Below are 24,869 nucleotides of genomic sequence, written 5' to 3' on the forward strand. Positions count from 1 at the left end.
ATCCTCGTTATCTACATCTACATAATGATATGATGCAGGCAAACTGACATCAGTACATTAAATGTACAAGTATGCGAGTTGGAATGCTAAAACAATATAAGCTTGAAAAGAGTAAGAAAGAACACTCACCTTGGCTATTCTCAACTCATGAATTACATAACTCAATATATCTAACTCATTTAAATATAAAATAATTTAAATGAAAGTGCAATATATAGAAAAGTTGTTTGAAAGCATGATGTAAACTCTTAACGCATACAAGGATATAATTAACTTTGAGGTGTTTGTAAAAATACAAATAAACTAATGTGTGTGTGTGTGTATGTGTGTGTGTGTGTATACACACACACACACACACACACACACACACACACACACACATATATATATATATAACTTCTAAGGGAGTTTCTATAACTGACAACCATCAAATCAAATCTATAGTGATGACACAACGATCTACCTCACGCTGCCAGCGCATCCAATACCTAGCAAAAGGTATAAGATCTAAACTGCCTAATGTATCCACTAGTCTACTGTGAAAGGGCTCGTCTAAAAAGTATGAATCTTTTCCTACCCATTGTGGCTACATGGTTCATGGGGGCTATGAGGTGTCTCAACTCTTCCCCATATCGGTGCTCAATACTAATCCAAAGATATACAGGCTCTTATGTTTTAAAAACATACTTATTTTGTGATTTGGATTAGTGATCAAAAATTATCTCAAGGGTCATCTTGGAAATCTCAGTTTCCTGCTTGCTTCATTTAGAAAACTATTACTCTTTTCTAAAAGCTAGCCCCAAGGCTCTTTGGAAATCTCAATTTCCATTCTTTTTAAATGTGAAAACATTTAATACTCCTTTTGGAATAATTCGTTTGCATATACTTCTTTGAAGTTTACTCTGAACTAAACTCAAACTTATGTCTTAAAACGACATTTAAAACATTTTCTAAAGATTTATGAGACTTGAAATGATTTTCTTATTATTGTTTTTACTCTTTACTCAACATGATCTTTTAAGTCTTGAAACAAGTTTAAAAGTATTTGTAAAAGACTTTTTGAAAGGCCTCAAAGAACTTTCTAGACATAGCTTTAAACTTCCCTTGAGTTTGAAGTTATGGATTCAAGGTTGTAATTCATGTTTCTTGATTATTTCAATATGATTAGTATTCAGACTCATTAGAAAGTGTTACAACACTTTCAAGAGGGTTATTCGGACTGAACATCGAAAATTGGGGCGTGTTCGGGGTGTGTCGCACCAACCATAGCTAACTGAGGCACCAGAATGGTGCACTGCAGGCGCGCCGCCCAATACCCCTAGAGCATATGGGGCACGCCGCGCCTTCCTCCCCTTCCTAGGTGATGCCATACGAATTTTCATCTCGTTTTGTGACCTTAAATCATCCAATTTGATTCCTTTTCTCAAATTCACTTACATTTTAGGTACCCACATGATATATATATGAATCTAACCCAATTAATTAAAGAACAACACTTAGATCCAAATAACTCTTAAATCTAAACTCATGTTCAAGAACAAAAACAATTCAAGAAACCACGTTCAAGAACATTCAAAATCCAATATTTTTGGAATGAAAACACTCTGAATCAAACTTGATTGGCACGTGGGCGAATGAGCCCAATGTTGACTAGACCCACATACCTTTTTAGGGATAAACCCCAAAGAAATCCATAAGTTAATTTGACGATCTTGGCGAATCTTTCCCTCTTTCTTATTCTATTTTCTTCTCTTTTCTCCTTAGCCCTAGCGTGAAAATTCCCAACTTCTAAAAATGACTTAATCCAGTCTTGAACCTTATTAAACACCTAAAAATAAATTAAATTAATAGGGTTGTGAAAAGACTAAAATACCCTTTTAAATCCCAGAACTGGACATTTTCTTAATCCACCCAACTTCCAAAGGGCAACCTCACTCGTCCGAACTCGGAATTGCACAAACATGACAACAACAGAAAGATCATTCCAAGGTCTTTCAAACCATATATAGATAGTCCTAACTCATTCTGAGCTAGGATTTATGGTCGTTTGAATTTGACATAAAATTTTCTTTTAAATTACTTAAATATTTTTCCAGATTTCCTTATACTTTCTAAAAACAAGTATTACCATATTTTAAACTCCTTTTTAGTTGTTTCTAGTTGCAAGATGTTATAATGAAGCCTGAAAAAATGAGGGATGTGGGGAGAAGACCAATGATCATCCTAACAATGAAATACTGAAAGGAAATGATAAAAAGAGCCCTCACAAAAGCTAGGAGGCTCACCAACAGACTTTGAGTGCTCAACTGGATTGTGAAAAATTGTATGATGATCCTAGTTATCGATATTTGCATCATAAGATGATGCATACCATTTGACATCGGTACATTGAATGTACGAGTATGCCTAATCAATGATAAACATAACATAATCTTGAAAAGAATCTGAAAGAAACACGTACCTTGGCTTTACTCAACTCATCAATAATTTAACTCAATATAAGGAAATAAAACACATGCAATATATGGAAAGCTTGTAAAACAGTGGAAAACAACTTAGTTCTTTAAGAAAATGCAATAACAAACTCAACTTTACTCATGTAATAAAGTAATATAGTTTTCTGGCACCACTATGAGCCTAAGTGGTGATACAATGTCTTGCCCACGCTGCAAGAACTTTCCTATACTTTTCTTTCATATAGAATGCCTTAATTAAGTGGATTCACTGATCTATGCTAAAAATCACTTAAAGAATCATCTAAAAAGTATGATCTTTTACTACCCGTAATGACTACATGGTTTATGGAGACTTGAGTTATTATGAACTCGCATCCCCATTTTGGTGCTCAATACTACTCACTATTCTCACAATATACTTAGCTCATATGTTTTTAAAAAAAACTTATTTCTTGGTTTGACATAATTACTCAAAATTTATCTTAAAAGCTTTTTTGGAATGAACGTTCCCTTTCTTGCTCAAATGTAAAAACACTTCTAACTTTTTTTAAATAATTAGTTCCTGTATAATCTTTGAAGAAATGAAATTTAATTTTAACTATTTAGTCAACTTGAAAAATTTAAGTCTAAAAACAAAGTTAAAACATTTGTGGAAGACTTTGGAAAACTTTATGAATTTCTCTTGACTTGCTTATTAATTTTCAAACCTGACTCTTGACTTTCCTTGAATTGAATTATGGATTCAAGGTTCAGTTTATTGATAAATTCATCATGTTTAGACATAGATTAAATTGTTGGAGTCAACTAGAATAGGTACGTCTCTAAGGAACTAGTACAAAAAATGGGGGAAGAATAGGAAGATCTGGTGTCCCTGGCGCTTTTAGAGGCGCGGGGCGCCAATCCTTGAAGTTCAGACACAGGGTTGGGGATCTTTGGCTGGCGCAGCGCCCCAGAGCCCAAAGTTCAGAGCCCTTTTTGGGGCGCTCTGGGAGGCGCGGTGCCCCAGCCCCCTCCCCATAAAACCTCAAACTTTCTTCTTCATTTTTTCAAATCTAAACCCTCTTTCACTTGGTTCTTTCCCATACCCTTATAATCATTTATGCCCTCAAGATATATTATATTCAACTCAAAATTATACTCGAAAAATTGAATCAAATATCAAGAACACTTCAACACCAAAATCCACAAGAATTCAAACGAATTTCATCAAGAACTCAAAGAATTTACTTTCAATCTAATATATTTACCCTGAATTGAATCATGATTGGTGTATGGTTTAAATTACCCAATGCTCTGTCATCTCACATACTTCGTAAGATTGAATCCTTGGAAAAATCCACACGCAAACCTCTAAGACACTGACAAATCTTTAACTTTCTTTAATGTTCTCCTCTTTTCTCTTTTCTCCAAATCCATAAGAATGAACTTCACCTTTTCTACACTGACTAAAATCTAATTTTACCCCTTAAAAATTAGGTAAGGGAAATACTAAGTTACCCTTCCAAAATCTGGTTTAGATTTCCTTATTAGAACAACCAAACTACAAATGTACATATCTCACTCATACGAACTCAGAATCTTGCAAACTTGGCGGTGTTGAAAATATTATTCCACTATATTTCCTACTATATCTAGAAACACACATAAATCATCCTGAGCTAGGATTTATGATCGTTCGAAGTTGACAAGAAACCCAACTTTAACATACTTAATAAATTTCCAGATTCTTTATATCCTTTCCAAAAATGGCTATTCCAATTCTTAACTTCCTCCTAGTTATTTCAAATTGTGATATGTTACAATATCTCTCCCTTGTCAAAAACGCAACAAGAAAATCTAACACATGAAGTATATAAATTATAGAGTACCAAAAAGAGAACTAGTACCTCAATTTGGAACTTTTCCGATTTCAAAGAGATGTAGATATCTCTTCTTCATATCTTCCTCAGCTTCCCAAGCAGCTTCCTCAATAAATTGATTCCTCCAAAGAACTTTGATTGATGCTACTTCCGTAGTCCTCAACTTGCGAACCTGAACTGAAATCTCTTTTAAGATAGGATATGCTTGATCCCAATATCTTCAGTTGGTATGACCAATGAAGGATCTCCCATGAACTTCTTAAACATAGAGATGTGAAAGTGGATGAATTGCGGCTAACTCCTATGGTAGATCCAACTAATAAGCTACATTACCTACCCTTTTTCATATTATGTAAGGGTCACTATATCGGGGACTAAGCTTCCCCCAACTTACAAAATCTCATAAAACCTTTCATGGGTAAGACTCAAGTACACCCAATCATCTACTTTAAACTCTAACTCCCTTATCTTCATCAGTTTAGGATTTCTGACAACTCTACACCGTTTTTAACCTCTATTGAATCACCTTCACCTTCTTCATAGATTAATGAACTAAATCGATTCCTATCAACCTAGCTTCACTAACTTTAAAACATCTAATAGGAGATCTACATCTTCTGTCATAAAGAGCTTCATAAGGAGTCATTTGAATGCCAAAATGGTAACTATTGTTGTAAGCAAACTCAATAAGAGGTAGATGATCATCCCAATTGGCTTTGAATCAATCACACACGCCCTCAACGTATCTTATATGGTGTGAATGGTGGGATCTGCTTGCTCATCGTTCTGAGGATGAAAGACAGTACTTAAGTTCACTTTTGAACCCACACCTTTTTTGAAGGACTTCAAAAACTGTGTAGTAAATTGTGCACCTCTGTTTGAAGTAATGGAGACTGGAATCCCATGAAGTCTAATAATTCTTGAATGTATAGCTTAGCATAATCTTCTGTTAAATGGGTAGTCTTTACCGACAAATAGTGGGTTGATTTGGTCATGCGATCCACAATTACCCAAATAGAATCATGTGATCCACAATCACCCAAATAGAATCATACTTCTTGAGAGACTTTGATAAACCTATGATAAAATCCATAGTAATCACCTCCCACTTCCATTCCGAAAGTTATACATTATGAACCAAACCGTCAGGCCTTAGGTGTTCTACTTTAACATGTTAAAAATTTGGACACATGGACACAAACTCTGCAATACCCTTCATGATACTATCCCGCCAATACACTTATCTCAAGTCACGATACATCGTTGTGGAACCCAGATAAATGCAATATCTGGAGCTATGAGCTTCCCCCATGATCCTCTTGAGGAGTTCATCCACCCTTGGTACACTCATTCTACCTTGATACCTCATTACGCCATCTCCGCCTTGTTCTAAAGCCATTACTTTTTGCCTATGAACATTTGCCTTCAATTCAAGCAAAATTGGGTCTTGATCTTGTTTGTCCTTAACTCAGACACTAATGATGATTCAGCTCTGTTCATCACTACTACTCTTTCTTCGGTAAAATCCATTAGTCGGAATCTTAAGCATGCAAGTTTATGCACATATCTTGCTAGTTCTTTCTTATCTTCCGCAAAATGGTGGTACTACCCATAGACAACCTGCTTAATGCATCAGCAACAACAATAGTCTTGCCTGAATGATAAAGAATACTTATGTCATAATCCTTAAGTAATTCTTACCACCTCCTTTGTCTAAGATTCATGTCTAACTTATTCTATTTACTTCCTCTTATTTTCTTTCATACCATTTCTCTCCTCCCTTTTTTTCATTTTTTTCATATTAAAACTACCTATTTTCCTATCATTTATTTTCTTTTGCTACCTCCGTCCACTTTTAATTGTTATAGTTTCTTTTTTTTAGATTCAACTTTTTATAAAAACTTTGACTGATACTTTATAAAGTATTTTTTCATTATATTAATATGCAAAAAATATGCAATTTATAGTATAATATAAATTAACTTTGAAATAAGTCGAATTGACTTTCGAAAAGTGCAACATGACAAATAAAAGTGTAGGGGGAATACTAAAAGTACTTTCTTTTTTGGAAAAATGTATAACTACCACCAACCTATGTTCGAAATCTCATAATACACTTATAATATACCAACGTCCTATTACTTCCTCCCACCCCCACCCACCCCCTCCCCCGAACGTAATTAATAAATAATGTTCTACACCTTTTCGGCTTACATGACACTATCTTCAGGGCGCAGCGCCTGTTGATAATTTTTTCAAGCTATTGATTGATAGTGTCACGTAGGTCGAAAAGGGGTAAAAAAATATTTATCAAAAAACTTCGAAATAATAGAACCTTAGTATAGTATAAGTATGTCTCTGAGATGTCGGCATAGGTTGGGGATAGTTATGCATTTTCTTTACACTCTATTAAAGTTATTCTTCACGTTGAACTCAAGCAAATTTATAAATTTTGAAGGTTACAATGGTAGTAATGTAATTGATTATGACTGTTGAAATTTGTGATAGTTATTTGCAATTTTTATTTTGTGATAAATGATGATGGTGTGTTCTGACAACAGGTTTGATAGCGAGTGGTGAACTCTAATTGTTATTTTGATTTTAGTAATGAAATATATGGATATGATATTGGTGGTTTTGTAGTGGATTTGAATTTTGATGATGTATAAGGAAAGAAAAAATAATTGGGTGACATGAAAAACAAATAGGCATTTTTGAAATTTAACATAGCATTTGATGTGACAGTGATATGACATGACATGATTGCACCATTTTTTTGTTTTTTATTAAAAAAGGTCAAATTTCTAAAATTATTTGTGGAGTTAAAAAAAAAACCCACCTATGTTTAAAAATGGAAATCAGTTCCAAGAATTTGAAAACCTGCTTGGATTAGTTTTTTTGTTGTCATTTTGACGCTAGATCTTTTGTAACTAGTGTTGTTTTGAGTTTATATTCAAAATTTCAACAGATTTGGAGTTGTGTAGCAAATTTTACTATTAAAGGATGTTGAAGTTTTGAAATTTTGATGAAATTTCAAGTGTTTTTTGTTGAGTTCGAGCTCAAAAGATATTGAATTTTGATATATAGTTTGGAGGAAAGCTATTATTGAAATTTGAGTAAAAATTTTGTGAAGAATTAAATAAGTTGAAAATTTGAGAATTCTTGATGTTCTTCATGTGTTCTTGGTGTTCTTAAGAAAAGAACTCCAAGTAAAAAGTGTTTTGGGGTCTTGTTGAGATTTAAATGGTTTTGCAAAACCAGAGATAAAAAAATAATAGCATGGATAAAACATTTCTCAAAGGGTAATGAGTAATAATACAGATGAGTTAAACTTTTAAGGGATGACATAACGAGTCTTTTCTCAAAGTTGGATGATATATTTGAGTCTTTTCACAAATAATTGGGAAAGGAAATGATGTTTTGAGTCAAATTGAGAATTTGTTACAAAGAAATTGATGCAACGACTGAATGTAACTGGTAGAAGGTTGTTTTGGTAACTTGAGAAGGCAAGCAACCTCTTGAAATCCTGCATCCTGCTTTACATAGGAAGAATTCTCACTTAAACTACTACTCATCTGCTTCATCTCCTTGTTGTGAAGCTTTGGTTTTGATAGAGCCCATTGCATTGCCCAAATCGCCAATGGCCTCATATAGCACAGTGATCTATAGTGATCATATGTGTTCCACCCTTCCGGTGTTTGGAAACCAAACCTGCACATACACATGAACAACAGCTTAAATTATGGATACGCCAGATATCATCATACAAATATTCTGAAACCAGCATAGGAATACTGGTTGGCACTTCTAACAACATTTCCAAGACAACACCTGTTGGTCATTGTACATTGTGAATGAGTGGAGTTATTCAATTGTACCTTTTTTTTGGTAAACATATAGCAAGCTAATGCATCGAGTAAGGCTCCATAATCGGTGATTCTTAATGATACAAATGATCAATCTATAACTACTAACTTAATGAATGAATGATGATGCTTGATATATGTTGGTATACAAGGATATCGGTTTTGGGACATGAAATTCCAACAGTGAGAAGAAGGATGCAGAGAGTGGTTGATAATCTAATAACTAGTTACTGGTTCACATCCTCTTGCTGAGTTCAATCTTTAGAGAAATGAGGACAGTAATTGAGAGGAGATAAACAGCTACAATTACAAAGAATGAATACAACAAACCTTTTCTATCTCTTCTTTGGTCATGATATCATGGCAGTTATTAGTTATAAGGATCATGATTTGGCAGCATCAAAAAGTTAACTTCCTCTCCCTTAACGGCCGAGATATAAAACACAATAGGAAAACAAAGCTCTTGCTAATGTCTAGCTAAAGAAAATCATCAATGACATAATTAAATGGCTACAATCTTTAGCATCCAGATTATGATCAGTTTGTTCTTTACGTTAACTGAATCGCTAAATAGGTTTTTGTTCAAACATTAGCTCTCAGAAAGCCACATCTTATCGAACCCCAAGCCTCACCAGTATTTCTAGTTAAATGAGAACCTCTCTAGCCTCAAAAATGATAACCTCTAAGCAAAAAACAAGAAAAACTTACCCAAGACCTTTATCTGACCAAGCTGTCGAGTGTATTCCACTTGCAGTTTGAAATGCTATGTCCACCAAGCCCTCTTGTATCATATTAGCAGCAAGAGAATACGTAACTCCTGTCCATATTTCTCTTGACTGCAGAGCTGACATATCAGGTTTTCCACTTGGTAGTATCCCATTTACAGCCCCACACATCCCTCCCTTGTGCTTTAACACATTGAAATCGTAGATTTTCTTCAGAGCAGTTCTTATCTTCTCTTCATCAGCAATTGGTGAAAGACCACTCGCTCTAGCATACCTATGAAATCGCAACCAAATGAGTATAAGAAAAAGAAGTAATGAACAATGGCACAAGTTACAATTTATCATCAATACGACTCTATCAACCATATGAAAAGCGGAACATATTTGTACGTGTTCTTTTCTCTAAATTCAGAACCAGTTCTTCAATTTAATTAGAGACACTAGTTCCTCTTTTCCAGTAAGATGAAGAAATAACTCACCATTGACCAGCCAACTGATCAGCATGAATTGAAGAACTTGATCTCCGGCCACTATTGTCATAATTAAAGTAAGAACCATTCCATAACTTATCATATACAGACTTTGCCTTCTGAAACTTAACCCAAAGGTAATCAGCAGCTGCAGCATCACCAACCTCACGAGCCATTGCTGAGGCAGCTTGTAGAGCTGCTACCCAGAGCCCTCCACTGTATGTGCTCACACCACTAACAGTCCATGCATCGTACGTTTGATCAGGGAACCCTTCATTTTCTATCATGCCATCGCCATCCTTATCAAACTGATCCATATATGCTATAGCTATGTATACTGATGGCCAAACAGATTTTCCAAAACATTTATCACCGGTAGCAACAAAATCCCTATAAACTTGAAGTACAAATTTTGAATTTAAGTCCTTCCATCTGTCTGTGTTGAAGAAATTGTATGCATTAACTTCATACCATGGATCGTTAAGTCCAATATCATGAGGCACAGCTCCAAGAACCTTTCTGGAGACCCATGTTCCATCACTCATAATATTCATTTTAGATGGATCATGCATCATTACCGCCATTGCGCAGTCTCTTTGGATGCTCAGCTCAAGTTTCGGGAAGAGCATCAATAGCGCATATGATGCATAAAAATGGACATCATACGTATTAAACATGTGATATTCAATTCCTTCAAGATAGAGAAACTGGCCAATGTTCTCCTCTCCATCTTGAAGTAGATTAGTACCAAAAGCACAGTTTGAAGTCAACGGAGTCTGAAGTTGGTTAACAGTAGATTTCATCCCAGAAAGTAATCCCATATAAATCTCATTTTTTTCATCCAACATTAACGTTTCCTCAGAGTCTGATTTTGTCTTGTCAAGGGAAAACGCTCTGTCCCTGATGGTTTTAAAGTTTTGAATTGGTAAGGACCCATCTGTGTGACATTAAAACGTGACCTTAATCAGACGCAACACACAATTCCAACAGATTCTCCATTTCTATTACCTGTCCAAATTGTGCCCCCGGCATTAAGATAATAGAGCTCATTGAAAAGCGTGATGCGGTACCTGAAGCAAATGATTAGCACTTCAAAAAATTATTTAGGAACTTCAGTGATCTGTGTATACCCTAAGGAAAAAGCTTGTTAAATCTATATTTCACCATTCTGGCAGACTTGTGTCTTCAAGTATTGGTTTCTGCCACTTGTCAATCTCATGCTCCCAAATGTTATGCTCTAATTTAAAGACATACATTCGATAAAATTAGGATGATTATAAAACATATACTGTTTGCAGATCACAAGTCATTCTGGATCATGTCTGTCAAATTGAGTTTTGTTATTTTATGATAACTTAAATGATTAAATTAGTTGAGTATGTTCTCCCAGCTGTTAAAGAATGCCAAAACATAAATACTACACCAATACTGGAAAGATTACTATATCACAAATTATATTATTACCTAGGAGGGCATCGTGGGCAATACTTGCTGCACCATCACCTTGAACACCATAGAATTTTGTATATCGTCTGAGACAATATTAAATATCCAAAATTTTTAGAAATGAACAATTTAAATGTAATATTCTAGAAACAAGAGCTGTTTTATGACCTGTGGTAAGTCTTGCCTCTGGGAAATCTTATTTCTGGACAGTCCCACGCAAGTGAAAAAGTTACTGTGCGGACAGCACCAGACGGAACTTTAACAGATGCTGCTAAAGCAGCTCCAATAGATAATCCTTTTACTGAAGTTACCAAGGTCTTAGCATCCTTGAGATGATCAAACGAACCGTGCTGCAAAATAAAAAAATTGAAAAGAAATTAAGAATAAAGAATAAGACATAATGTTAATACTCATATTCATTATAATCATTTAGAATTAGGAAAAAGGTCTTGAAAGGAGCTAAGAAGTTAGAATTTAAAAGTTATATGTGATGCTGTGGCTTATATGCATGAACCAACGAAAACTGACCTCCTCAATTTCCCTCCACATATCCTTTGCTGTCATAATCTCAGATTCTCCAGAAATCATAAAGCACGGACATTCTGAGACATGGACATCAGGAGTTTCTTGAGCTGCAATGGAAAATGTTACTGGAGGGAGTCCATCTGAAGTGCTGAACGGAAAATACAGTTGTATTAGAAAAACAGAACTAGCAAGCCATGGGAAAAATGAATGTAGCTATAGACTAGAGGGCGTTTTACACAAAACATACTTGTGATGGAAGGAGGATGTTATGCACACTATCTTCCATCCTACAAAGAGCCAATGCATTCTTGTCAAATGAATCATCCAATACAATTAGCAACCAAGCCAAACTGATTCCGTCAGATGCTCAATGTTAATTGAAGATGAAGTAGGAAATGTTCTTACAAAATCTTTTTATTAACATGTCCACCAGAGAACTCTGATATACCACCCACTGAATTCTGAAGATAAGATAGTAAACATGCTGAAATAAGTTACCCAGGAAATTCATGAAAAACATTCATTTGAAACAATAAGGGATATAATACTTCTACTAGAAACAAAGGATTTCGACATACAGCCCAGGTAAAAAGTAATGTCACATCAGCATCAGTCTTCCCTGAGTTAGAAAGCTGCATAAATTTTCATGAGTAAGATTTAATTAACATATAAGAAAGTTAAGACAAGTCAAGATATTAGTATAATATCTTCTACACTCTTAAAACTACTGTACCGTAAATGTGAATACAGTGACTGGGAAGCTGCTGTCCTTGTAATTATGTGGAATAAATGGTGAAAGCTGACGACAAACAATGCTGAGTTCAGGATCTGGAACACCTGCTTGATGAATGATTTAACTTAATCATTTTATTAGTTTTGAATTATATAAGAGTTTTAGACTTTTGACGTTTGATTTATCAGCACATATACCATCATATACAGTCCACGCTCTAGGGTACAAAGCATGATATGTGCAGTTCTCCCCGTCTAGCTTCCATTTCCATGATTCATCCGTTCTGTAGCACTAGCTAAATTCAGTATCATTTTAGAATTGTTTTAGAGCACTAGAATTCAAGTGGAGCCTGTGTGTCTCAATTGATGCCTCACACCAGTTAAGCTGGTTACTTACTTGAGCTCTTTGGGACCTCTGGAGCACAGCACGGTTGAAAACTTTTCTCGATCAGGGCGAGCAATGAATATCTGTCGAAGTAGAAATACAAAACTATCAAATGACTTCCCACAAAAATGATGTTTTCCTTATTACAGGAATTTGTCATTACTTCTCTAGACCTTTAGGACTGCCTACTTATCAACAACTATATTTGCATGAATGAGTCAGATGCTAAGAAATCGTAGACGACTTTGGAGTTTCTCTACCTTAATCAGATTTTAAGATAAATGATTATGCATTATTACAGTAGCACGGCAATAAGGTTCTGTTGCCGGCTAATTAGAAATGTAAGAAACAACGAATAAAAAAAGCTAATATCAAATGAATTACTTACTGAAAACTGGTTTGCTAGAATAGGTGTGTCTTCACATTTTCTGGGGAATAATTGAAAACGTTGAAATTCACCTCTCAAACTTCTTCCGATACTTCCTGCACTGCAGATTGATGATTCTATTACTAAGGTCATAACCTAAGCAGTAACAATGAAGCGTACAGTTCAATGTAATTATATAACAATTCAACTATCCATCAATAGAAAACAAAGTCGCATTTGCTTTTCCAATTCTATATTTAGATAATAAATCGTAAACACTGTCATTCTCACTTTTTGTAGGTTGTTAGGGGTTAAGAACCTTAATACATGATGAAGTTATTTACTATGAAAATGAAACTCCATCGACTGACCTTAATCAGAATGAGCGTGACAGACTGTATTTCACAGTTCATTATTGACTTCCCATACTTCACAACAGACTGACACAAACTATAGGAAAACTCACCCAATACCACCTAATGGAACGCCATGATAACATGAGATAAGACGTTTGTTGTACGGATCCATGATTGAGGGCTGGAAAAGTAAATTGGCTGACAATGATGAGGATAAGTACACCATTCATATGGTTTTCCATGTTATGAAACAGTATATCACAGACATTACCGTTCCTTTTGCAGCTTCTTCATGTATATGCTTCAACAACCTTAGACCAAGTGGAAGCTATCCACAAAAAATAAAATGATAATTACATTAAGAATATGCAACAAAATTATGGCAACTTTTCTGTTTCACCTACCTAGAGTAGCACAGATATATGCGTAAGAATATAATGTTTGAAGATTTCTATATATGGGAAAAATTGAAATGTTTTCTGAATGAACATATACTACCATGTGCAATATTTCTCGAATGCTAGGAGCAAAAGATGTAGGAGTACTTGCTGAAGAATTTAACTTCCTCTGCCATGTGAGTAAAGGAGGTTTTCCAGGATAAACCTATAGGCAAAAGGATGCAATAGCATAAGTTTTCAAAGGAATCAACAGCCATAAGAAAGAAGTAGAGACACTATACTACTAGTAGTATAACAATTGGTTACATAATTTTAACAAACCTCTCACCTTGTGCAACAATGATTCAGAACAAGGTGGTTGATCTTCCTCCTCAACTCCATTTTCAAACATCTTGTCTAAAAAAGAGTGAATGAAACTTAGAAGTATTAGCTAGTTTTTCATTAACACACACAAAAATGATTAGAAGAGCTAAAAAAGATAGACTAAAGAAATGTGAATACAAATTCATTATGAACCTACTTTTGGTATTAGGTCTAGTTTGGCCAAAAATTGGTTAAGGAAATAGACTAATTGTTTGATTAGAAAACTTAAATGAGCAACAATTTTTGTTCCAAATCAAAAAAAGTCAAGATTCTACATATTACTACTCTTCCATGAATATAATTGATTCATCTAATAAAAACTTATTTGCTTTTCAGAAATTAAAGCAGGAAATCAAATGAATATGATAGTGGGCCACAACTAGAAAGCAGCACAAACCAACCCTGGACCACAAGAACTTCAATTCCCAATTTATTTAATAGTTCAACATCATCGTATTTATATTCATCTAAAATAAGTAATGGGGTTGGTGAAGAGATTGCATCCAATAATATTCCTTGAATTAACTTAATGTTGACAATTCAAGGGTAGCAAAAGGCTCATTTTCGTTACCGGGCCTTTTACCAGGCAACTTGTCCAAAATCCAAATTGACTACCACACTCCATCCGTCTTGTTTTATTTTACTTTAGATGATGTTGTTGGGTTTAAGAAACAAAATAAAAGTTATAAAATTTATGGTTCAAAATAAATGATAGAAACTTGTGTTGTTATAAATCATTGTATTAAAAGCAAAATAAATTTTATAATTAAATTGTTACTTAATATAGATGTGTAATTTTATTTGAATAAAAAAAAAGTAAATCACCTAAATTGATACAAATGAAATAATAATAATAATTTATTTATATTATAGGAGAGAGAGAGAAAAAATGTGTAGATGTCAATACCAAAAAACAGATTTTATGAATTATGAAAATTAAAATTGCAAACACTAAAAAAGAAGAATAAACGAAAAATACAAAATATCTAATTTTTATTATTTCTTTAATATTTTTAAAATTCACATTTGAATGGTAGTTAACAATACTATACTCTTCCTAACTCGATTATGTTTGAATCATTGTTATCGATTATATTGTATTGTGTCGTTACTATATCTATAATGTTTGTTTTGATTGTTATTTAAAATATATTGTATTGTATTGTTAAATTTCGTTGTTACGTAACAATGAAAACCCCTATTTTATGGAACAACCAATTTGGTGTATTCTCATTGTTATTTAATTTCTTTTCAATTATATTATATTTACATAATATTTCAAAATATGATTTTACCTTTGACATTAATTATTTAAATCTAGTCAAACCTCCTATCCTAGAATAATTAAATATATTTTAGTAAATTACAAATTATAATGGAGTACAATACAATTAAAATATTATCAAACACAACAAACAATACAATTCATAAAGACATGGGAAAAGAATAATTATCTATCTCTATTCAAATTCAATTTAAAGTTGTAATATCCTTCTAACTTAAAAAAATATTTTATTGTACTCCCTCCATTCATTATTATTTGTTATGATTTTTATTTTTAGAGTTAAATTATAAGAATTTTGTAAAATGTATTTTTATTATATTGATATGTAAAAAAGTTATAATTTATAGTATTTTTCATATAGTTTTTTAATACCTAAATTTTTTGTTTAAAATATTTAAGTGATGTAATCTAATTTAATTTAACCTTAAAATTTAATCAAATTAACTTTTAAAAAGTGCAATATGACAAATAAAGTGAACGGACAAAGTATTAATTACTCAATATATTGATTGAGTTAAAGTACTAATTAAAAAAAAAGAACTTCTTTTTTTGGTTTGTATAAAATTTTGCCTCTTCAAGAGGAACATACAGAAAAATTCGAGGAACTTATACAAAATACTTTTTAAAAACTATTTTGTTACATTACTTATAGAACAAACTTTTTTTATTGAAAAGATTTCTTTTAAGAAATTGAAATTTAAATACTTAAATTTGAGCTAATACTTTACCGTCTTGGAGATGATGAGAACTTCCCATTTTTACATAATTTTTAGGGGCTTTAAAATCCAAACATATCTTTTGAAAATATAAATAAACGTGTAAGAACAAACAATAACAACCGATAGATATTCAACGATCTTTGGATATTTACTTCAGAAGCTTCTTATTACATTTTTGGAGGAACATTATGTATTGTTAGTGAAAAAACTTACAAGATAATAAAATTGCAAGATTATAATTGAAAATAAAATGAAGAAAGTAATCTCTTCATGCTGAGGCGCGGATATCTCGCTCTCTTTAAGGAGATTCAAGCCCACTGCAGCAAATGTTTTCACCGGTCCAGCAGTAGTCCTCTTTGACTTGTCCCCTCAAGGATACAACAGCCTTCACAAAGTATAACTCAACAACTCTGGACAAGAGTTGAGTCCAAAGCTCCACAAAAAAGAACACCTCCCTTCAACTAATAAGAACTCTTTTTTAGACTAACTCTTTCACTCTTTGTTTTCTCTTATGAATTGTGTGTCTCTAAAACCAAATGGAGACTACTACTATTTATACTACAAGAAGTCTTCCTAGCAATGAATAGGAAGATAATGGAGGTAGTAAATAGTGAAGATAATGGTCTTAGGAGTTTCATAGGTTACAATGGAGTTACATAGGTTACATAGGTTGCAATGGGAGTTACATATGTTACAATGAGAGTTACATAGGTTACATAGGTTACAAGAGTAATGGAGGAATTAAGAATGAAATACATTGATGGATAACTAATGCTAATGGATAATGTAGAAGTCATCCGTTCCAATGTTGATTCTTATAACTCCAAAATAAAGCAATTTAATATGTTAAATATTAATATTAAAATGTTAATAACCTAACAATCCCCCACTCATTTTAATATTTAGATAAGAGAGTATATCAGTTGAAGGAAGACTACTATGCATAATGAAGGTGTGCTCTGCATTTAACCTCCGCTTAGTGAAACAACAACTTTTACTCCAGAGTCGTAGTGATCTCAGACTTAAACTATGTCTGCTTAAGGGAAATAAAATATCACTGCTCACACATAATAATCAAGGTGTTGACATGAGCTTTAACAGCCAGCACGTTATGGTCATGTGCTATCTCGGTTTCATGAGTGCATTTGAGAATAAGCCTCATTCTCATAGGAAGCGACCTACTTCCACACATCACATTGGTGAAATCTGTCGAGAGTGCTCCTATAAGATTAACACTCCACCCATACGGGCTACAGATATTCATTAAGAGTTTTATCAACTCAGCCTTCACAAACTACAGGAAACAATGCACTCACATCATAGGGAGGGAAAGAAAAATAGTGCATTTTTCACAATAAGTCATCATATGATTAGTTTTTTCCTTTGAACCTGGTTATAGGATCTCTAGTCCCCGGGTTGGGTTTCCTCATATATGACTCAAGGATTTGTAGACTTCAATCACATCTCCCTCGATGTGCTCCAGACCTTTTCTCTTGTTAAGGCCTTCGTAAGAGGATCTGCAAGATTATCACAAGATTTGACATAATCAACATTAATGGTACCATTTGTCAAATACGATCTTACATTACTGTGTTTCCTCCTTATAGGTTTAGATTTACCGTTGTAATAACGGTTTTGAACTCTACCAACTGCAGCGGTGCTATCACAATGAATTAAAATAGGAGGAATTGGTTTTTCAAAATAAGGAATTTGAAACAATAAATCACTTAACCAATTCGCTTCCTCACTAGCTGAAGCTAAAGTAATTAGTTCAGCCTCCATGGTAGAGTTAGCAATTATTGTTTGCTTTTTTGATCTCCAACATACAGCACCACCACCTAAAGTAAAGACATAACCAGTGGTAGAACAGGAATCACCTAACAAAGTGTTCCAATTCGCATCACAAAAGCCTTCAAGTACAGCAGGATATTTTTTATAGAACAAACCACAATTTTTTCGTTCCAATTAAATATCTCATAACTCTTGTTATAGCATGCCAATGTTCATTACCTGGCTTGCTTGTAAACTTGCAAAGTACTCCTACCGCATATGCAATATCAGGCCTAGTGCAATTAGTCACATATCTCAAAATTCCGATTATACTAGCATATTCCTTTTGGTTTATTACATCATTTTCACTTTCAACAGGAAATAAGTGAACACTTGAATCAAAAGGAGTAGCAACATGCTTGCAATCATGAAAGTTATATTTTTTCAAAATTTTCTCAACATAATGTGACTGGTCAAGGAAAATCCCCTCACATGTTCTTGTTATTTTTATTCCAAGAACAAAATTTGTCTCACCAAGATCTTTCATATCAAAATGGCTTCTAAGAACATTTTTAGTTTCATCAATAACATTCATGTTAGAGCCAAAGATCAACAAATCATCAACATACAAGCAAATGATCACATGTGAATTATTCCAAGACTTATGATATATGCAATTATCACACTCATTTGTTTTAAAATCATTTTCAATCATGCAGGAATCAAACTTTTCATGCCATTGCGTTGGTGCCTGTTTCAAGCCATATAGGGATTTAGTAAGTTTACATACTTTGTTTTCTTAGTCTGCTTCAACAAAACACTCGGGTTGGTCCATATATATTTCTTCATTTAGGTCTCCATTTAGAAAAGCAGTTTTTACATCCATTTGATGAATTTGCAAATAAAAAATTGCAGTCATAGCAACTAAAACTCTAATGGATGTAATTCTTGTTACCGGAGAAAAAGTATCAAAAGTTCTAGGCCTTCTAGTTGTTTAAAACCTTTTACAACTAGCCTAGAATTCGGTTTCAATTTTTTCCTTAAGACCCATTTGCAACCAATTGTTTTACAACCCGGTGGTAAATCAACTAACTTCCAAGTTTTATTAGAAATTAGAGATTCCATTTCATCATTTACAGCCTCTTTCCAAAAAATAGAATCATGTGAAGATAATGCTTCTTTCAAAGTTAGGGGGTCATTTTCAATATTAAATACATAAAAATCAGGACCAAAATCTTTTTCTACTCTAGCTCTTTTACTTCTTCTTAACTCAAAATCAACAACTTCTTTATTTTTCAAAGTTGAAGTAGAAGAACTAGGTAGTGACATAATATTTTGTTCAATCATTTGACACCCACTATTTTTAGTATCAAAAGGAAATTTATTTTCATGAAAAATAGCATCAGCAGATTTTATTACAATATTATCTTCAAGATTAAAAATCTATAGGTTGTACTATTTGAAGCATAACCAAGAAAAGCACAAGTAGTAACTTTCTTACCCAACTTTGTAATCTTGGGATCCATTAGCCTCACAAAGGCTAGACAATCCCAAACTCTTAGATATCCCAAACTTGGCTTGTAACCTTTCCACAATTCAAAAGGTGTCAATTTAGACTTTTTATGAGGCACACGATTCAACACATAACAAGCAGTTAAGATAGCTTCACCCCAAAAATTTAAAGGTGCATGTGACTCAATTAGCATGGCATTAGTCAATTCAACCAAAGTTCTGCTTTTCCTTTCTGCTACTCCATTAGACGAAAGAGAGTAAGGAGGAGTAGTTTCATGAATTATTCCCAATGATTTAAAAAAAGAATTAAACTCATTTGATTCATATTCATGACCTCTATCACTTCTAATTCTTTTTATTTTTCTTCCAAACTGATTTTCAACCTCATTGAGATAAGTTCTGAAATTTTCAAAAGCATCACTTTTATTTTTCATCAAGTAAGCATATGTAAACTTCAAAAAATCCTCAATAAAAGTGATAAAATATTTATTACCTCCACGAGTTAGAATTCCACCAAGTTCACAAATATCAGTATGAACTAATTCTAACAAATCAGTTTTTCTTTTAACTTGAAAATGAGGCCTTTTAGTGATCTTGCCTTTACTACAAGCTTCACACTTTTTAAAATTCTTTTTAACCATTGGGATTAATCATAAACTACTCATGATTCCAACATAACGATCATTAATATGACACAAACGAGCATGCCAAAAATTAGTAAAAGAAAGCATATAAACAGAAGTAGAAGTTTTATTCATTTCAACATTCAACTTAAACATCCCATCACGTGCATACCCCTTCCCCACAAGAATACCTTTCTTCACTATTACATATTGATCAGATTCAATAATCTGTTTAAAGCCTGCTTTATTAAGAAGAAAACTAGACATCAAATTTTTTCTCATAGAAGGAGTATAAAGTACATCTTTCAATGTTAATATCCTTCCAGAAGTAAAACACAATTCAACATCTCCCTTTCCAAGCACTTGAGTAGTGTGAGCATCACCAAGCATGATGGTTTTGGGCTCCTCAAAATGAGTATATTTTTTAAATCAATCTTTGTCATAACAGACATGACGATTTGCACCAGAATTGGCCCACCATCCATCAACATTCTCAACCATGTTTATGTCCGTAATCACCGCCACAAAAGATTCTTCGGTAACGTTTGCCTGAGGGTTAGGACCACGTTTCCGGAATCTGCAAAATCGAGCAATATGCCCACTCTTGCCACAAACAAAGCATGATCCCTTTTCTTGAAATTGTTGATTTTGTGCTTGGTGATTTTCACCATTATTTTTCTTGGGAGGTCTACAATTATTTTTCCGGAAAAGGGTCTAAAATACCCTTGAAGTATTGAAAATTGTACAAAATTACCCTTCATCCACCTATTGGCTCCGAAATGCCCTTTTCATCCACCTATTGACTCCAAAATACTCTTGTCATCCACCTTTGAGTTCAAAATTGACCACTAATTTAATGATTTTAAATTGAAACTATTTTAATATTTTAAAAATACTTGATGTTTAACTATTGGTTATAATTTAATTTATTTGTATTATTTATAAACCAACCCACTACCCACCCATTACTAACTAAACTCCACCCAATTAATAATCCAACTATAATATCAAAATCGTCATAAACACTACTAAAACACGATGAAATTATAGATTAATGAAAATGACATCCAAAATTATTCGAGTCCGAATCGAAGCCCCAATTAAATTTATGTTGAGCCGCTTATTTAGGAGGACACTTTCAATTTGATTCTCTTTTAAGATTGAATTAGAAATTTATGATTAAAGGTAAAGAAGTAATACATCCCGAATTAATTCATGCACTTTTTTAAAATATAATTTTATTAATATTTATGATTTGTTTTAAAACTTTTAATATATTATTTTGAAAAAAAGTTACCTATGAAGTAACATCACATAATTGGGACGTAAGAATAATTAAGATGAACATAGTCAGACTTTTAAGTTTATTGGTAATTTTTATTTAGACACTTGAATGTATGATAATTAACTTCTATAGATATTTTCGTCTCAAATTTAAAAAACATTCAATTGGCAGTAGTTTTTCTATTGTAGCATTAATAATCTGAGTGATTTATTAATTTGGAGGGTTTAATTGGTAATGGATGGGTAGTAGATTGAGTTATAAATTACACTAATAAGTTAAATTATAACAAATAGTTGAGCGCCACGTATTTAAAAAAAAAATTAAATAGTTTAAATATAAAACCGTTAAATAAGTGGTAAATTTTGAACCAAAAGGTGGATGACAAGGGTATTTTGGACCCAATAGGTGGGTGGGAAGGGTATTTTGGAGCCAATAGGTGGATGGAGGGTAATTTTGTACCATTTTCAATACTTTGAGGGTATTTTAGACCCTTTTCCGTTATTTTTCTTGAATTTGTTCTTCTTAGGCTTTAAAGAAGTATTTTTGTGAGTTTCAGGAGTAGCATTATTCGAAGTAATTAAATTTACCTTCGATGTGATGTTGTTCTCTTCTCTTTGTAAAAGTGCATCTTGGCCCCTTGCTTCTTCTTCCATGCGGACTTTCATTATTAAGGTTTCAAGAGAGGTTTCATTTTGTTTATGGCGCATAGTTTTTTGAAATTCCTTCCAAGAAGGTGGAAGTTTATCCACTATGCCACAAACAATAAGTTTATCTCCAATTTTAACCTCTTCGGACCTAAGCTCTCCAACAATCATGATGAAGTCTTGAGCTTGATCTACCACTGATTTGTTGTCCACCATTTGGAAATGAAAAAATCTACTAGCTGCATATTTTTTCGCTCTAGCCTCTTTGGTATCATACTTACTCTGCAATGTCTTCCAAATTTTCTTTGCACTAGAGTAAGTTCTATCATAAAAATCATAAAAATTATCAGATAGACAATTAAGAAGATAATACCGACACTTATAGGAATCACCATCGTACTTTTCTACTTTCTCTAGATGAGAAATAGTTTCATTATCATTCATAGTGGTGATGTCTTCTTTATTTGGATTCTTCTCGGTTAATACATAAGAAACATTAAGAAGACTTAAGTAGAAAAGTACTTTACCCTTCCATCTCTTAAAATGGTTACCATTGAACAGAAATGGCTTGTTAAGATCTCCCATCTTGACATACGCGGTTTTTTCAATTGTAGCCATCTTTGAATCTCCTTAAAATTGTTAGTGAAAAAACTTACAAGATAATAAAATTGCAAGATTACAATTGAAAATAAAATGAAGAAAGTAATCTCTTCATGTTGAGGCGCGGATATCTCGCTCTCTTTAAGGAGATTCAAGCCCACTGCAACAAATGTTTTCACCGGTCCAGCAGTAGTCCTCTTTGACTTGTCCCCTCCAGGATACAACAACCTTCACAAAGTATAACTCAACAACTCTAGATAAGAGTTGAGTCCAAAGCTCCACAAAAAAGAACACCTCCCTTCAACTAATAAGAACTCTTTTTTAGACTAACTCTTTCACTCTTTGTTTTCTCTTATGAATTGTGTGTCTCTAAAACCAAATGAAGACTACCACTATTTATACTACAAGAAGTCTTCCTAGCAATGAATAGGAAGATAATGGAGGTAGTAAATAGTGAAGATAATGGTCTTAGGAGTTTCATAGGTTACAATGGGAGTTACATAGGTTACATAGGTTACAATGGGAGTTACATATGTTACAATGGGAGTTACATAGGTTACATAGGTTACAAAGAGTAATGGAGGAATTAAGAATGAAATACATTGATGGATAACTAATGCTAATGTATGACGTAGAAGTCATCCATTCCAATGTTCATTCTTATAACTCCAAAATAAAGCAATTTAATATGTTAAATATTAATATTAAAATGCTAATAACCTAACTTAACAAATATAAAATTTATAATTGTATGCTATAATTAGGATAAAGATTCGGTCAAGTATAATTAGGTCAAGTAATGTCCAATGGTTTTATAGATTCATGTCATATGTACTTTATAATAATTTATGGTTGAGCTCTATTTAAATTATATATTTATTATAATAGTAAAAATAAAAAAATCGTCAATTATTTTTATTTTTTTAAAACTATCAAATAAAATAATTAAGTGTATCCTACCTAACATTTTTAAGAAAAAAAATAAGACTAGCGAGAATATGTGAATTTTCCAACTTTTTTACATGTCAAACCTCGTACTTGAACTGGATTTTTTAAGTTAATACTAACTTTAAAGAACCCGCACTTTTGAAAAATCTGATTAAATATATTTTTATAATTATTTGAAAGCCTCTGAATAAGTTTTTTTTAAAAAAATGTATTATCATGTTCTTTAGTTGAATTTTTAGTTATAACTAAATGGCGATTTTAAGTTTGATCTATTTTGGAGATTGCTTCTGAATTTGAAGAAAGCAGGTGTGAAATTACTCCCAAAAAGTTTGGCGGGTAAAAAAGTCAGGAAGTTCGCTTATTCCCGTCAATCTTAATTTTTTTCTTGAAAAATATTAGTTTGTGTACACTTAATTGCTTTATTTGATAGTTTTTAAAAAATAAAAATTTGAGAGCTTTATTATTTTTATTATTAGAATGAGTATATAATTTAAATAAATCTCAACCATAAATTATTCTATAGTACACATTTCATGAATCTATAATACTATTGAACATTACTTGACATAATCTTCATCCAATAACTATGGTTTATATAAGTGAAAATTTAATAAAATAACATTCATAAGACTAATATTTTCAAGTTATAACAGTAGAATAAAACTTCCAAGTTATAACAATAAAAAATTTCAGGTTATAACAGTTTATTAAAAAAGTTAATTAGTTGTAGAAAATCAATTTTGAAAAAAAAAAGATAAAAAAGGAAATCAAATAGATTTTGAAAAAAAAAAGATAAAAAAAACAGATAAAGGTGTATTATGTTATGAAACTATATAAAATTAGAAGAAGAAAGTACAGAGAAGAGAAAAAATCTTTTATTCATAGTATATTCAAGATTCATATATCTTTCAAAAATCTTATTTACAATGAAGGAAAACCCTTTATTTATAGGGAAAACCTTACTTGGTTCCCAAGTAGGATTCGTAACCATATCCTACAAGGACTCCACATAATTAGATATTCACTATAATACAAATTATTTATAACACTTCCCCTTGAATGTCGTTATATTATGTGCCTCATTAAAACCTTACTAGATAAAACCCAGTGGAAAAAAATCTAGTGAAAGAAAAAAAGTACACATATCTAATAATACGCATTATGGATGCCTCATTAAAAATCTTACAAGTAAAATTCAGTGGGACAAAACCTTGTGAGGAAAAAAGAGTACATCGCGTATTAACTCCCCCTTATGAGAACATCAATTCAAGACTAGAATCTTCGTTTTCCAAGCTTGTGCACCATCTTCTTGAAAGTTGTAGTTGGTAGAGACTTGGTGAATAAATCAACAATAATATTATTTAAAAAACCTCTTGCATGTTGATATCACCATTCTTGGGAGCTTATTAGTGTAGAAAAACCTTGACGAAATATGTTTTCTTCTATCTGCTTTTATAAACCTTTCCTTCATGGTCAAAGATTTCTGCAAGTTCCTTACTTCAACTTTTTTAAGCAAATAATCTATTACCAAGAGT

At 32.7% G+C, this 24,869-nt stretch overlaps 1 protein-coding gene across 1 annotated transcript; it reads right to left on the reverse strand.

The window, feature by feature from the left end:
• Positions 1–7,671: 7,671 nt before the first annotated feature.
• LOC101265793 (uncharacterized) lies at positions 7,672–14,282 on the reverse strand. The gene is given in 20 exon segments (XM_019211160.3): positions 7,672–8,026; positions 8,890–9,180; positions 9,386–10,313; positions 10,385–10,446; positions 10,541–10,613; positions 10,841–10,908; positions 10,991–11,172; positions 11,351–11,495; positions 11,595–11,602; positions 11,604–11,634; positions 11,753–11,808; positions 11,926–11,979; positions 12,081–12,184; positions 12,278–12,363; positions 12,477–12,547; positions 12,853–12,952; positions 13,298–13,368; positions 13,459–13,515; positions 13,686–13,790; positions 13,914–14,282. Coding segments are annotated over 20 exon segments (2,841 nt in total). The 5' UTR covers positions 13,977–14,282; the 3' UTR covers positions 7,672–7,740.
• Between the last annotated feature and the right edge of the window lie 10,587 nt (positions 14,283–24,869).

This window comes from Solanum lycopersicum, chromosome 11 (genome assembly GCF_036512215.1).
Source record: "Solanum lycopersicum chromosome 11, SLM_r2.1".
Classification (NCBI taxonomy): domain Eukaryota; kingdom Viridiplantae; phylum Streptophyta; class Magnoliopsida; order Solanales; family Solanaceae; genus Solanum; species Solanum lycopersicum.